A 16,664-nucleotide genomic window follows, 5' to 3' on the forward strand; every position below is an offset into this window, starting at 1 on the left:
AATATTTAAAAGGAAAAGTAATGAATATACAACATATCAAAATTGGTACAATGCCACTAACCTAGTGCTTAGAGGAAATGTATGGGTGTATTTTTTTGAGTGTAGTGACACACAATGTTACATTAGCTTCACATGTACAATATAGTGATGCAAGAAATCTATACATTATGCTGTATTCACTAGAAGTCTGGCTACCATCTGCCCCTATACCTCACTATTAACAACATCATTAGCTGTATTCCTTATACCATGACCTATTCATTCCGTATCTGGAAGCCTGTATCTCCCACTCCCTGTCACCTGTTTTGCCTAACCTTCCATCCTCCACCCCTCTGGCACCCATCCATTTGTTCTCTGTATTTATAGGTCTGGTTCTGAAAAGGCTACATACTGTATGGTTCTACCTATATAACATTCTAGAAAAGGCAGAGCTTCCTAACATTAAAATTCTGTATGGTTTTTAATAATACTGTTTGTAAATTTTAGAAGTGGAGGACCAAGGCTTTATCTCCACGGTTAGGAAGAAAGTAAGGAAGTTACCCCTTAAAAAGTCACTGAGTCTTTGGGAAACTTGGGTGCTCCTAGGGACCAAGAGTTTGGAAAAGCAAGAGTAAGGAAGTAAGCAGGGAGGACTTTGCTGACAGTTGCAGCAGAGTAGAAATAAATTAGATGAGATGATGTTGGGGACCCTGAAGACGAATGTTTAGAGCAAGGAAGGAAGACTAGTGAATAGAGGCACGGCATGACTCTGAAGTTATGGAAACGTGCACTGTGGAGTAAAAAAAACATACCAGAGGTTGGCTGGAGTTCTCTGGGGCTGCGAGTGCAGTGGCTGCCACAAGGCGGCGCTCTGACTACATCTACTTCGGTTTCCACTGTGCTTTTCATTGTCCCACTCCTCTCAGTCTTTAAGGGCTCTAACTAGAGGTCTGTCACACTCCAGCCATAGTCAGCCAGCCTATTATTAGTGCCAAGCCTTCCGCCTGGAGCAATGACAGTGTAAATTTCAGCAATGGCAGAAGGGGGACAAATACAGCTGTTGTGCATTTTAGAATAATTGCTACAGGCCATTTGGAGACAGCTTTATAATAATGGCACTTATACAGACTTATACAATATTTCCCTTTTCTGTTTTACACCCCCCTCAACACTCTGCAACATGAGTTTGTTAGTCCGCTCATCTCATGAGTCTAGAATGATCTTCTCCCTAATTTTATTTGATTTTACTTTATTTATTTTTTAAAGCAAGAAGCATTTATTTGGGCAATTAGAATTGCAAGTCAGAAAACAACAGATTCAGGTAGAAACCTGGGTTCTGTCTGCTTCCCAGTTTTATAAAAGAAGGTACCATCCAGGGACGCCTGGGTGGCTCAGTTGGTTGGACGACTGCCTTTGGCTCAGGTCATGATTCTGGAGTCCCGGGATGGAGTCCCGGGATTGAGTCCTGCATCGAGCTCCCAGCTCCATGGGGAGTCTGCTTCTCCTTCTGACCTTCTCCTTGCTCATGCTCTCTCTCAAATAAATAAATAAAATCTTTAAAAAAAAAAAAGAAGGTACCATCCAGCCCTTTCATACCCCGTTCCTTCTGCTACGAACTCTGCTCTCACTGCCCTCACCTAATTGACTGTCTTTTCCCAGCACAAATGCCATTTGTGAAAAACCTCTCCTCAGCCCACCCCAGGTCTGGCTCTTGTTTTCGCTTCCATTGTCCCCGGTTGACTCACCAACTAGCTTGTGTTCATCTCATTGCATTCTCAGTGTGTCTTACCTATAACTTTGAACTTGAAAAGTTCTTTGAACTTTTCTTCTCTTGTATTTCCCAGTGTCAGCCACAATTCCCCACACAGTGAGCAGATGAATAGGTAAATAAATAAAGCCAGCTCTAACAGATCAAAGTCCTTGTCCCATCTTAAGTCCACAACTGGGTTGAAAATATCCAGACATGTAGACCTGAGCCTGTCTTCCTGGCTGCAATGGTTGACCACAACCTCTCCACAGAAAAGTTATAAATGGGCCTATGTGGAGAGGTTCTGGATCCTGCACTGAGCCACAGATCAGGGAAGATGCCCAGAGCTGGCAAAGCAAGACGTCAAGGCCTATCATCTGTGCAGAAGGCCAGGACAACACGGATCACTAAGTCAGACTACCTGTCTGCCATTGCAGTCGAAGCTGTGTCCTGCAGCTGATGTATTAGAGGCATGGAAAGAAGCAGCAAACCTGTGATTCCGTGTTCCTCTAGTTTGGGGGGCCCGTCTTGCTCCAGGTAACTGTGACACCCCTGAGTCTGAGGTACCCTCTGAGAGAATCAAAGAGGCATGAACTCCCTGTGTCTGTGTCCCACGTTTATACTTTGGCTGCTTTCTAGCTGGTTCTGGAGCAGCCAAATAAGAGCAGTCTTGCTCCAAAGACCCCGCCCATCCTTGGTGAGTTGGTGGCGAAAGAGCAGCATATTGGATGTGGCTGCAAAAAAGCTCGTCCTTTCTGGTGTCCTCTTTCTTGCAAAAACCGAGCTTCTTTTCTGCCCACCTGTTCATTCTTCTCTCCCTCTCTTTCTCCCATCCTTCTCACATATTTAACAAGTACTACCACGTGCCGAGCTCTTTGCTGGAGATGCCAAGATGAAAAAGGCACAGTGCTCTACCCTCAGGGAATTCACAGGATTCTGGAAGAAATAGGGAAGTAAATAAATAGTCTTAATTTAAAAAAAAAGTCATAGTTGAATAAATGCTGTCATATAGGAGGTGTCTGTGAGGCCCTGGAGGTTCAACAAGAGGGCCATGGTGCAGTAGCAGATATCCAGTAGCCAGCTGGTGGGAGGAGCCCTTCCCATCATGGCTGATTTCAAGCTACTAACCGGATGTCACTGAACACAGAGTTGGGAAGAGATATACACAGTTGGCTCTTTTGCTGCAGAAAGACCCAGCTCTGGCATACAACCATGATTTCACCTCCTAAGACCCTGAGCAGAACATCCCTTCAAGGCATGCCTGGGTTTCTGACCTATAGAACCGTGAGCCCATAAATGAGTTTTGGTTTAAGCTGCCAAGTGTGTGGTAATTTGTTACGTTGCCATAGAAACCTATAGAAACAGAGCCTATTATACAGACCTAAGCTTAGAAATGGTAAGCAATTTGACCAAGGCCATGAGCATCTAACAAGTGATGGAACAGGGAGGGAAAATGACATGTGTCAGACTCAGAAGCCTGGAAACTTATACCCGTGTTCTATGACTTATCATAGAAAACCGTGTCACATGGCCATGAAGGGCCAGAGTCGTGAGGGATACTATTCCTCGTTCATTCATTCATTCATTCATTCATTCATTTTTAAGAACCAGATGTGCATTATTATTAAAGATGAAATTCTGAGCCAGAAGAAAATCAAATGTTGAGTGTGGCTTTGGACTTGAAGTGGTGGCCCAGTGGTTACCTTGATACTTATTTCAGAGGATAATGCTGTGGAGTAAAGAAATTCCATATGGGACTGTACTCATTAGATATTTGATTTTGGCTAGAGCATCCATTTCTACTTTTCTCCTCCAGCCTGACCAGATGTGCTGAGAAAATTTGGTTTCCCCCGAATATGTACATCTGTCAAAATTCCTGTCAATTTTAGCACGACTGCCAAGGGAGTGAACAAAGAGGGTTAGCGATTAACTTCAAAGAACTTTGTTGGAGAGGAATAAAGATATTTAAGGTCTATTTTGTGAACTAATTGCATTTGCATATTTATGGGATTTACTGATATAGCAGTAATTAAAAACTATTTAGTAGTCTTAAAGGACACATAACTCAGTTGCTGTTTGCATAATAAACACTTCCTTATTATGTTTGCATAATAAACCCTCTCCCCCGCCTTCTTCTAAAAGACACTGGTCCAGCTAAGAGGTGTCATAGGAAATAATGGAGAAACAAAGTGCAAGGACTCATGGGAATGTGGGGAGGGGGGGCTACTGAAAGAAATACATCTCTAGGTACTCAGTTGTAGGCCTGACCTAAACCATGTTGAGGAAACACTGATTCAAACCTCAGATTAATAAGTCTTTCTTTTCCCAGCTGATATTTGAGAAGCCTGAATGCTGAGCTCCTGACAATTCCAATTTTTTATTTTAATACATTGATCTGCTTGAAGGACCTGAATGAAGTTCACTTCCCATTCATCTTTCCTAAAGAGCTGTCTTAGGGTGGGATAGTGGGGGTGAGATCCTTGAGTCATGGATGATAAGAAACAATGTGAGTAAAAAGTACTGCAATAAGAAAAGACAGTTTTCATGAAAAATTAAAGGTTGAACAGGGAAGAGATAGCAAATCTAAAGGCACTGAGTAAACAAACTACATGCAGACCGGGCAGTAAGGTCAGAAAAGGTACTATCTGAGCCTTCTGGTGATGCGGAGCAGGGCGGGCCATCAGGGAAGGATCAGGAAGCATCTGCATATAAACTATTTTGAGGACAAGTCACTCACACAAAACCTTTCCCATCTTGGCAGAATTCATCAGCCAATAAAGAGCTGTAATGGGCAGGATCACCAGACTGTTGTTAAATTAGCTAATGAAGGTCGTAATGTACCTGTATTACACATCATTAGCAATGGCCTTCCAGTAACAGATGGGGATATGAGGAAGAGAGAAGAAAAGGGAGGGGAAGCATGTCCCAGAAGGTTTGACATAGAGCCATGCTTACTAAAATGTGTGGCAAGAATGTAATGTTGATCATCATCTCAATTAAACCTTTGCATAAAGGCAAGCTTCCGTGTTGTCTTCCCATAGAAAGTGCTGTGTGCATGGATATGCGGCCTGTAGCTTGCCTTTCTCCCGATGGACAGGGCTGGGACCTTGATGGCCAGACCAATCTTTGGTGATGTTCTCTCTTGATAAAGCCCCATTTATCTGGCCATTCTCTCTAGAGGATATTTCTCAAAACTTTCCATAACTTTGTATCAAATTTCCTCTACTAGATTACATTTTTGTTTTCTGAAATATTTTCAAATACACAGCAAGACTGGAAGAATAGTAGAATGAACCGCCCCCCCCCCATATACACACACCATTTGAGAATAAACTGTCACTGTGAGTACTTAGTGGGTGATTCTTACAGACAAGAACATCACATGATTTCAGCTCCATCAAAATCAGGAAATTAAGATGGCTACATCATTACCATCTAACCTATAGGCTCCGGTTTGAGTTTTAGGAATTCTTCCCAACATGTTCTTTGTAACAACAGGATCCAAGCCAGAATCACAGGTTATGCTGAGTCATCCTGTCTCTTTAATCTACTTTTGTGTGATATGGTTTCTCAGTCTTTCCTTAGCCTTCATAACTTTGACACTCTTGAAGATGATATATGCCAGTTTTGTAGAATGTCCCACGGTATGGGGTTATCTGGTGTTGCCTCCTCGATAGATTCAAGTTTTGAATTTTTTGCCAGATGATAACAGAAATGCAGCTGTGTCTTCTCAATTTCTCCTATCTCCGCAGCACACAACTCCCATGATTGGTAATGTTAATTTTCATTGTTTGATTAAGGTGTTGTCTGCCAGATTTCTCCATGGAAAGTTTTTTTTTTTTTTTAATCATTGTGATTAATGAGTATCTTGTGTAAGTGTCCTGTTTTTCATCACTTTCACCAACTAGTTTTTATCAGACACTGATGTTTCTTGAGTGAATAATTACTATGAAGATTCTAGCATTCCTTCTACATTTCTTAGTTGGCATTCTAACTTAAGGAAAAGCCGTCTCTTCTTTCCATTCATTTATTTAAATATGCTTGGACTTGTGGATTATTATTTTATTTAGAGGGTTATAATTCTTCAGATCATTATTGATTTTAATGCTTGAATTGTCCCAGATTTGGCCAGTGGGAGACCCTTCAAGCTGATTATGTCCTTTTACCATGTCCCTATTATTCTGTCTAGCACTTTTTTACTTTGTGATGCAATGAGATGTTCTAGGCTCTTCTTAACACTTCTCCTGTCTAGCCCAGAAATCAGTCATTTCTCTATTTCTTCCTTTTAAGTAGATATGTTATTTAGAACTTAAGCTCTGGGTATTGGGTATACTCATTGCTACTGGGGTGCCCCTCCCCACAGACCCACTGGAAGACAGAGCTAGGGATGTATGTTTATAAGGACATGTGTACACACACATTTACATCTGTGTTTATTTCCATTTTTAGCTAACATGTACTGAGAACCATAAGTTCATACCGATACCTACAAAACCAACTCAGTACCATGGGTTTGTCCTAGTTTTCTCCATTTCCATATTTGTAACTCCTGTCACCAATAATAGTAGGACACCAATCAGGCTACATTTTATTGGTAGATGAAAATTAAGACAAGAGTGTCAAAGATTCTAAACAAAGGGGCTGCATAATTAGGAGAACAGGGATCAGGTATGTATGTTTCTCCTCAGTTTGCTCTGTGTAACTCGTCTCAATCCTGTGCCTCTATAGTCCCACTTAGAGAAAAAGCAGATGAGGGAAATGGTATGAAATTTAGTTTTTGTTTCTAGAGCATCTAGCATTCTACCAGTGGCAGAAGAGTTATATAGAATCATGCTTCTTTTTCCTTAAAAATGAAGAGTGGATGGGTACTCGATCAAAAAGTGAAAGGAAAATTTTATCGAATGATGTTAAACATTAGTAGCTCTCATCTTCAGTAAGCCTGGAAGCATCCTCTCATACACAGTTACTTTCTGAATTGTACACAGGGACAATTGAAGAGACACTCCCATTTATCAAAAATCAATGTTTCTTTTAATTAAAGGGGCTTAGGAAAAACAAAAAGCACTTTCCCTGTCTTGTTAGCAGTTGTCCTTCATTGGACAATACCAGGTTTCCATTAGCTTTGTGTAATTCCAGAGTCCAATAACCACTGTCAAATGCTGAAGATGTAGCCGCATAAGTCTGATTTAGAACAGCTATTTAGATCTCAATTATTAATGAAATTAGTGTCCTGAATGTCAGCAAGAGCACTGCCTTAGGTAAAGGCTGTAAAGGAAATCATATTAGTGTGGAATTTCCTCTCCTTAGGGGCTCCTCTTAGATTACATTATTCACTTAGCTATCTCCTGTCAGGGAAATTGAAATGTTGGCCATGATCTGAGCCTGGGGCAGAACCAAATGGAGAAGTTAAGGGGTATCTCAATGGCATCGATTCCAAAACATTTGCTTGGTGCCGACGTTGCCGTTGGTCCGGTTTAATGTTTACAAAATAGCACCAGCACGGACAGCAGACACTGGCCGAGAGAGAAGAATGGAGTGAAGCGGAGGCCCTTTAGGAAGAATTGAGTGCAGCCCATCTAATAGGCAAGTTTGCATGTCTCCTCTTCGGGCCAAGCCCGAGAACACTGGCAGGTACCATGGCTTTCCTGTGGCCCTTCATCCTGGTGGCTGCCTCAGGTGGGTCCTTTTAATGATTTTACTTTCGGCCCGGAATAGTAACTTTTAAAAGCTAGAGACCGTATTTTTCTACCTGGTGCTGGATAACTCCTTACAAGTGTTCGTTTTTACTTAGCATCTGTAAAGCACCAGTCCTGCGAAGCGACGTGGAGCCCGGTGATTTGTTATGTCTTTGCTCCTACAATTACAGATCTGTAAATACGGAGTCACACAGTGGGGCTCTTGACACACAGCTGAAAATATGCTGGAAATGTTATAGCTGCTTGATAAAGCTTCTCCAGAAATCAAGCTCTCTTTGCGGCAATTTACATCGAGAGTTGAGGCATTCCTTATTCAGATTTGCTTTTGTGTCTGAATAATAGATTTTTATTATCCCAAACAGTCTTGGCTTCGTTATAAGCTTTTGGTAGCCCAGAAGAGTTTCCTGGATACAGCTTGGATGAAGACACCTGCGTATCATTTTGGTATTACGGGTCTCACCCAGCCATGCAAAGTCTGTGTAGGTGATGAATATATCTCCAGAGACAACTACTAGAAACTTGTATGTTTTTAGTGTACATTTCCCCTTAAGATACTTTAAAAATTATTATAGCCTCCTGAATTTCTAGAACTAAGTTTTTGTGGTATGAGTATTAACTCCACTGAATTGGGCCATTTGTGTTAAGATCCAATAGATTCTTAAAAAACACACACAGATCAAGAATATATGATTATGCTGGTGTTCCCCCAGTTCCCACTTTCTTGAGGGGTGTCCTCGAGCTCATATCTCAAAGAGTTTCCATGTTTTAAAATATAACTGGAAGTGGAATGAGTCAATTACTGAGATGAGGCAGGAATTTGGAAGCCCAGCAGCTGGAAATGATTTTTTTATTGGGTAGAGAAGAAAAATAGCCACTTATCATTAAAATAGGAGAATCCTGAATGTTGAACTTAAAGGATAAAAGCATATCTTAATTATAAAAATGAAAACAGGAAATTTCATTAAATGCCAAATGGGTTTCTTAGCAGAAAATAATTGTGAACATTAAGCTAAGTAAGATAAAATAGAAAAATAAAAGGTAAGGAAAAAAAGAAAATCTTCTTAATGTCTCTTTCTAATGTTTTTGTATTATGCTTGATTTTTGTTCTAAATGTGACAGAAAGTATGTTTGAATGGTGTCTAGTAATCAGTGCTTGACCATAAATTATACTGGGGACATGTGTTGCAGAAAAAGCTGCCCTTTGGAATTTTTGCTGGGTTAATATCAAGATGACTTGTAAATACAAGAGCACTAAACCAACCACCAATTTAAGGCCACTGCCTGATGGCAGTGTCCTGGGTGAGAGCCTAGATTAAGAGACCTGTTTAGTTCCTACCACACTACTCACCAGCTGGTAGGAACAGCCAATTAATCTCTTAGAGATTGAGTTTTCCTGTAAGTTAAATGCTTATTTTGTATATTGTGATCAAATAAGATAGCATTGTGAAGTTGTAAGGTGCAATGCTAATAGAAGGTATTTTTGACCCAAAAACACACAGACACAGAAAATAACAGTAGGCTCTTTCTGCCCAGTGATGTACACCATGCAACATGTCGGTTTCCTTTTGGAGGACCACTCACTTCTGTCCCTAATATTCTTAGGGAGCCAGCTCAGTGTAATGTCACAGTAAAGAGCTTGGGCTTTGGATCCAGTCCAGCCTCTTCATTTGCAAGCTGTAGGACTTTGGGTGGTCCTAAGCTCACTAAGCCTCTAGTCTGTCACCTATAGTGAGGTGACTCCTCATGGGGCTGGAGAGTACCTGTCTCATAAGGCTGTTGTAAAAGCCAAAGGAGGTCGTTCGTGTAAAATGCTCTAAGCCCAGTGCCTGACGTGCAGCATGTATTCAGCCAGATTTGGGAATTCAGTAGACCACACCCCTAAATCTCATTCCTCCTGCAACTTCTCAGATGTGTGTGTAACTCTTTTATACTTCCAAAGCTGACATACTAAGTGAGAACAGCTCTTTTCATCACAGTGCCCAGAACTCTTTAAGGTAGAATTCGTCAAAGCAAGGAAAACAAAGGATAAATTCCATTGTATTCTTATCTTTAAAAAAAAAAAAAAAATCTCTCTGCCCCTAAAAGTGCTTCATAGCTCAGTCCCTGACACATTCCACTTTCCAGAAATCTTACAAGTGAATTATTTGGAGCCAATTATTAGCATCCATAGAGGCCGTGTTAACGAGGAATCTTCCCTGGGTCTGTGGATAGCTTCCATCAGTGTCTGTTGAAACATCACTGAACTGTGAGTCATTTAGTGCTTGTGTGAATGTCACATTAGCTTTCAAGGGGCATAATTTACTGTTAATTAATGGTCACTTAAATCCGTAATCTCTCTCCTGTAATTGATCTTTCTCCTCAGGCAAATTTGCATTCATAGTAGAAATGTAATTTATTATTTCTTCCCATTTTAAACAAAGAACTCTTTACCCTTATAGTTTATTTAAGCATACTTTCATTTCCTTCTTATTTTTGCTCCTATTGTTGCTTTTTTCTCTGTTGTTCCTAGTTCTAGATTCTAGAACTTTCTCTTTTTACCCAAAGGCTTTGACACGTCCTAGAAAATATGTTTATCCATAGGAGACGTATGGATTGTTTCCTAGAAAAGACAGCAGAAGGGAATTTGAGTCTTAATAGCAGAGGATATAGGGAAAACACATTCATTTCCCAGAATTCTGTTTTAATTCTGTCTCAGATAGTTTCCTGTATCGAAACATGCACATTTCAGTGTTTCCCCAACTGGGACTTGAATTGGGAGCTTCCAAGCGAGGTGAAAGTGAAGTTGCCCGGAGCGAAGTTCACAGGAAAGGCACCAGACCAGCTTTGCTTTGTGTTCCTGACTTCTCTTCCCTGGGGTACACCAGCAAGAAATGGTCTCAGGTAGAGAGAGTCACAGCACATTTTTTTGACAATCACAGTTCACAAAAACCCTAAAAATGATGCTCGATGCATGCCACCTACCTTAGTCCTCCATGCCTGAATAGCGGATGCCATTTTAGGCATCTCCGTGGGTGAATAGTTAGGGAGTTAAAATGCTCATTAGCTTCGCAGTTCTGGTGGTAATGAAAGTGAATATTCCACTGCCCACGGTGACTCTGCACTGCACCCCCAGCATCGTCGTTAGCATTTTGGTCACACTGACATTGATAAATCATAGAAATTGCTGCCTGTGGCGGCAGGTGACACGACATCATTCATAAAGAAATGGGTATAAACAGGACTGTCACACAGGGAGAAGATATCTCATTTACAGTTTCCTGCTGGATCCCGCATACCTTCAGCAGCTCATCAAAATAACTATCAAAACCACTGAGAGGAGGTGAATTCACGCGCAGGACACTACAGATAGATTTCACTCACGCACTGTGGCAGGAGGCGTGCAATTTGCTCCAGTCCAATGACTTAGCGAAGCTTTGAATCCCCCAGGAGGTGGCAAAGCTTGTGAGCAAAATATCTTTTTCAATTCAGAGGAAGCCCTCACAAATTTGTCACTTCCAATTGTTGGTGCTCATTCCTCTTGCTTCTTTTCCCCTGGCCTCCCCTGCCTCAACACCAATCACTGCTCCTCTACAAATCAGGATTCCCAGGCCATAAAGAATGGTTGTTCTCTGGAAACAGAAAGAATTTTCCCAAAACGAAGATCTTATTTTCTGACAAGTGTGTTTTATTTAAAGACAGTTGAGTGAGAAAAGAGGGGGTTTTTTTGTTGTTGTTTTTAGGAGAAAAGTATGAATTGGAATCTTGTTAATCCCATTATATAGGAATTTTTGGGTTCACTGGTTTGTCCATGTTTCTGCGTGAATTTCCTATTTAACTGTTGAATTACAAATGGAAAAAATTAAAGTCAAAGAGGAGATCACTTTTGATTAAATGTAGGGGAAGGTTTGTTTTTTTTGTTTTGTTTTTTCCCTGTGTCTTAGAAGGGGATGATACTGGAATACAGGATTCTGTCTCCAAGATACATGATTGCTGTGAAAACAGAATTGTAGGTGCAGTTTGGATTCTTGGAGATCCAAGATGACTTACTAATTGCTACAATGAGCTGTCTTTTTGGGGCAGTCAGGTCATCAGCTTACTTTAAAGTAAGCGTCTGCCAAAGAGCCCACTAGCTGCCTGTGAACTTCAGCAAATTGTGGTAAACTGAAAACTGTATTCTGCCAGGACCCACCAAGTCCTCAACGGTCTGAGGTCTCCTCGAGATGCTAAGCTCCTCTTATTTTCCTCCTCATGATGCCAGTTTTGTTTTTCAGAAACCCTAGCCATGGACATGCCTCATCCCACGAACCCTGCTCTGTATCGTCTCACCAAGCACCTACTACAGAAATATCACAAGGCAGTGAGGCCAGTTCACGACTGGACTGAGGCCACCACGGTGTATCTAGATGTGCTTGTCCACGCCATTTTGGATGTGGTGAGGACCGTCTTACCCTTACCGATCCCAGTTACCTGTTTGTAACAGCACCTGCTGTTTACATGGGAGCCTGGTTGAGCTGGTAGGGAGTTGACCTGGACTCGTGTTAGCAGTGAGCAGTGAGCATGAGGTAAAACACTTAATAGGCAAACCATGCCTTCTAGTCCCTGACTTGCAATGTGAGAGGCAGAGCATCTAGAAATAAGAGTTTCATGGAACTAAGAGGTTTTAAAAATTGTGGTCACAGACCACTGTACATATTTTATGAGTTTGCTGAAACAAACAAACAAAAATGGTATTTTTTTCCCCTATGGCTCACATTTCTTAGGGACAGTAGTAAATTTCAGAAAAACATCTACCACTTATTGCCTGAAATTGAGAGAAAGAGAAAAACGTGTTCTGGTACTTTGAGTTTATACCCAAGGTGTTTACTAAGGGCGGTGAGGGAAGATTTGCTTATATAGCTATCTTCTGTATCTAGAAAGTGGGTTGTTGTGGGAATTAAATGAGAGAATACATGGAAAGCATTTACCAGAGGTTTTAGTAGGTCCTCCGTAAATGATGGCTTATCCTTGCTTCCTCTTTCTCCTCTTTTCTTAATCACAAAGTCTTCAGTATTGATAGATCCCAGATTTATTTTGATTTTTCTTAAGAGCAGACTTTACTGAACTTGTTTGTTAATGTAGTTTAATATCTTTTTTCAATTTACTTCTCAAAACATTTTTTTCTAACTGAGGTATACATATGTTGAAATGCACAGATCTTAGTATACGGTCTAATGAGTTTTGGTAACTGGGTGCGTGCATAGAATCCATACCCCTATCAATATAGCAAATATTTCCATCACCCCTCATTGACTTCTCAGCCAATCCCCATCTCTCCATCCACAGAGACAATCACTGTTCCCATTACTTTCATCATAGATTATTTTTTGCCGTTTCTAGAATTGCATATGAATGAAATGTTATTGTGTGTCCTCTTTTGTGTCTGGATTTTTCATTTGGCATCATGATTTTGAGGTTCACTCATGTTGGGTTTATCAGTAGTTTTTCTTTTTTATTGGTGAATAGTATTTGATTATGGTTATACCATGATTTGTTTATATCATTCTTTCTTTTTTCTTAAGGAGAGAGCACAAGAGCGTGTGGTCAGGGGGTTGGGCGTGGGTGGAGAGGTGGAAGGAGAGGGAAAAAGAGCATCTTAAGCAGCCTCCATGCCCCACACAGAGTCCAACACGGGGCTCAGTCTCACAACCCTGAAATCCTGACCTAAGCCGAAATTAAGAGGTGGACACTCAACCTACTGAGCCACCCAGGTACCTCTGTTTATCCATTCATATGCTGATAGACGTTTGGGTTGTTTCCAGTGTTGGGATATTATTATAACACTGCTATACAAGCCTTTTTATGTACATGTTTTTATTTCTTAGGTAAAATCTAGAAGTGGAAGAATTGGCTCAGATACGTGTACCCTTATTGAGAATCTGCAAGACTGATTTACAAAGTCATTGTATATTTTATACTCCCTTGAGTCAGATAGCCGAGTTCCCATTGCTCCACATCCTTATTGGTATTTGGTGTTATCAGTCTTATTTTTAGCCATTCTGTTGAGGGTATAATGGTATTTCACTAAGGTTTTACTTTAAATTTCTCTAATGGCTTGTGACCAGGAATTCTCTTCCATGTGCCTATTGGCTACTTACATATCTTTCTTTGTGAAGTAGCTTTTTAAGTCCTTTCCTTTTTTTTTTCCTTTTAGATTAATTTGTTGGTCTTTTTGTTATAGACTTATAGGCATTGTTTATATATTGTCATACTTATACATTGCAAATACTTACTACCAATCTCTGACTTGTCTGCTCATTCTCTTAAAGGGTCTTACGGTGAACAGAGATCTTAAAGCTTAACGAGGTCTATTGTAAATCAATTATTTAGTTGTGGTTGGTGCTTTCTGGGTACTAAGACACCTTCAATACTCCCAAGTTCACAGACATATTTTCCTGTATTTTCTGTCAGAATATTTGTAGTTCTTAGTTCCTTAGATTTCGTCCTAGGATCTATTAAGAATTAATCTTTGTGATGGTGTGAGGCATGGGTCGAAGTTTTTGTGTGTTGTTTTGGTTTGGTTTTTTGCATTCGGACAGGAGTTGAAAAGGCTTTCCTCTCACCATTGATCTGCTTGGTGCCTTGGTTGAAAATTAGATTGACTCATAAGTGTTGGGCTATTTCTCTTGAAATCAGGCAGTGTGAGTCCTTTCCATTTCTACATAAATTTTATAATTACCGGGCGCCTGGGTGGCTCAGTGGGTTAAACCTCTGCCTTCGGCTCAGGTCATGGTCCCAGGGTCCTGGGATCGCGCCCCACATCGGGCTCTCTGCTGAGCAGGGAGCCTGCTTCCCCCCCCCCCCTCTGCCTGCCTCTCTGCCTGCTTGTGATCTCTGTCTGTTAAATAAATTTTTTAAAAAAATTTTTTTAATTTTATAATCACCTTGTCAGTTTCTTTTTTTAAAAAAAACTGCTGTGAGTTTTTTTTAGGATGGTGTGGGATCTGCAGAGTAATTTAGGGGAGAACTGACATCTTTATAATAAATATTTCAGTTTTTAAATACGTTCTCCATTTATTTGGGTCTTCAGCAATGTTTATAATTTCTGATGTAGAAGCTTTACATATATTTCTATTAAACGTATCCCAAAGTATTTTTGCTACTATAAATATTACTTGGAACTTTTTATTTTCTATTTGTTATTATTGTAGATAAATATTAATTTTGCATGTTGACTTTGTATACTGTGGTCTTGCTAAATTCACTTGTTAATTTTGGTAGTTTTTTGGTAGATCAATATTGTCTACATATACAATCATGTCATCTGCAGATAGTTTTACTTCTTCCTTTCTAATCTGTTTATACTCTTTATTTTTTCATTGTCATGTTGTATTGCCTAAGACCGCTCCTACAATTTAACAGAAATAGTGAGAGCAGACATCCTTGTTTATTCCCATTCTCAGGGGAAATTTTTTCACCATTAACTATGACGTTAGCTATAGCTTTTTTATCAATGTTCTTTATCAGGTTGAGGAAGTTCCTTCTTATCTATTGTACACTAAGAGTTTTATTTTGTTTTTTTAAATCATGAATGTATATTGAATTACATCTAATGTTTTTTCTCCATCTATTTGGATGATCAGATAATTCTTCTGTTTTATGCAGTTAAAAGGGTGAATTATTTTGATTGATTTTTCGAAAGTTAAAATGTCCTTGTATTCCTAGGATAACCTCCATTTAATCTTAATATATTATCCTTTTTATATATTTCTGGATTTAAATACCTACTTAATATAGATTGCATCTATGTTAATGAAGCATATTGGGCAATAGTTTTTATTTCTTGTAATGTACATGTCTTGTTTGGTATCAGGGTTATCTTGGCCTTAATAAAACCATTAAAATGTCTTCCCGCTTCAATTTTCTGTAAGAGTTGTGTAATATGGATATTTTTCTTTCTTAATATTTGATAGAATTTACCAGTAAAATCACCTAGGACTGGAGTTTTCTTGGTGAGAAGATATTCAAATGTGAATTCATTTTTATTAACATATATAAGAATGTTCCAATTTTCTATTTCTTCTTGTGTTGCTTTTAATAATTTGTGTTTTTCAAGGAATTTATCTGTTTATCCAAGTTGTCAAATTTGTTTGTTTATAATATTGCCTTTTTTATCCTCATGTGGGTAATTTATGTTTTCTCTTATTTTCCCTTGACCAATACTGGGAAAGTTTTCTTAATTTTACTTATTTTTTCCAAAAAACCAAATACTCACTTTGAATTTAATCTGTTGTTTATTTCACTGATATCTGCTCTTATCTTTACTTAATTTCTTTCTTTTAATTTGTTTTTCTTTACCTACTTTCTTAAAGTGGAAGCTAAGGTCATCGATTTTAAACCTTTCTTTTTCTAATTTTAGCATTTATACTATCTCTAATCACTGCTTTAACTGTATCCCACAAAATTTTGAAGCATTTAAAATTAAAACATAAATTACATAAAATGAAACATCTTTTTGAAGCTGATCTCTTCCCCCTGGCCCCCCATACCTGGCAACCAGCGATCTTATCTTTCTCACTATAGTTTTGCCTTTCCAGAAAGCCAGATAAATGAAATCCTATGAAATTTGCCCTTTGTTTTGGCTTCTTGGGTGTGGTATAATGCCTCGGAGATCACACATGAGTTGCTGTAGGGTCAGTAGCATTCCACTGTGCAAGGACGTGTACTGCAATTGGCTTATATGTTTACCAGGTGTTGGACATGTGGGTTATTTCCAATGTGGGGAAATCATGAGTAAAGCCACTAGACACAGTTGCAAATATGTTTTCACTTCTTTTGGATAAATCCTTAGATGTAGGTTTGCTGAGTTGTATGATAAGCCTGTATTTAGCTTTATAAGGTACTTCCAAACTTTTTCCCATAGTGGTTGCCTCATTTTGCATTCCCCCTGGGATGTAGGGGTTTCTTCCACGTCATTGCCAGCACTTGATATTGTCAATCTTTCTAAATTTTAACCATCCTGGTAGATTTGTGATGATACCTCCCTCTGGTTTTTAACTTTTGTTTCACCAAAGACTAATGACATTGAATATCTTTCTGTGTGTTAATTTACCAATTGCTATCTTTTTAGTAAAGTGCTCAAATCTTTCACCCATTTTCAAAACAGTGTTGTTCATTATCTTATTGAGTTGCAGGAGTTCTTTATATATTTTGGGTCTATTTCTGGACTCCATTTTGTCCAACTACTCAATGTTTCTCCCGACACCAGCCCACTGTCTCAGTTACTG

At 39.5% G+C, this 16,664-nt stretch overlaps 1 protein-coding gene across 10 annotated transcripts in view; it reads left to right on the forward strand.

The window, feature by feature from the left end:
- The window catches only part of HTR3B (5-hydroxytryptamine receptor 3B), a 46,986-nt gene that overhangs the window by 10,492 nt on the left and 19,830 nt on the right, over positions 1-16,664 (forward strand). For 9 of the 10 annotated variants that reach the window (XM_032358623.1, XM_032358620.1, XM_032358624.1 and 6 more), the window contains one exon: positions 11,673-11,833. In XM_032358623.1, the coding sequence (XP_032214514.1) occupies positions 11,673-11,833 (161 nt within the window). Of the gene's footprint in view, positions 1-11,659; positions 11,834-16,664 lie in introns of all 10 variants that reach the window. The other variant, XM_032358627.1, reaches the window with a different exon arrangement.

The sequence above is a fragment of the Mustela erminea genome, chromosome 9 (genome assembly GCF_009829155.1).
Source record: "Mustela erminea isolate mMusErm1 chromosome 9, mMusErm1.Pri, whole genome shotgun sequence".
NCBI classification, from domain to species: domain Eukaryota; kingdom Metazoa; phylum Chordata; class Mammalia; order Carnivora; family Mustelidae; genus Mustela; species Mustela erminea.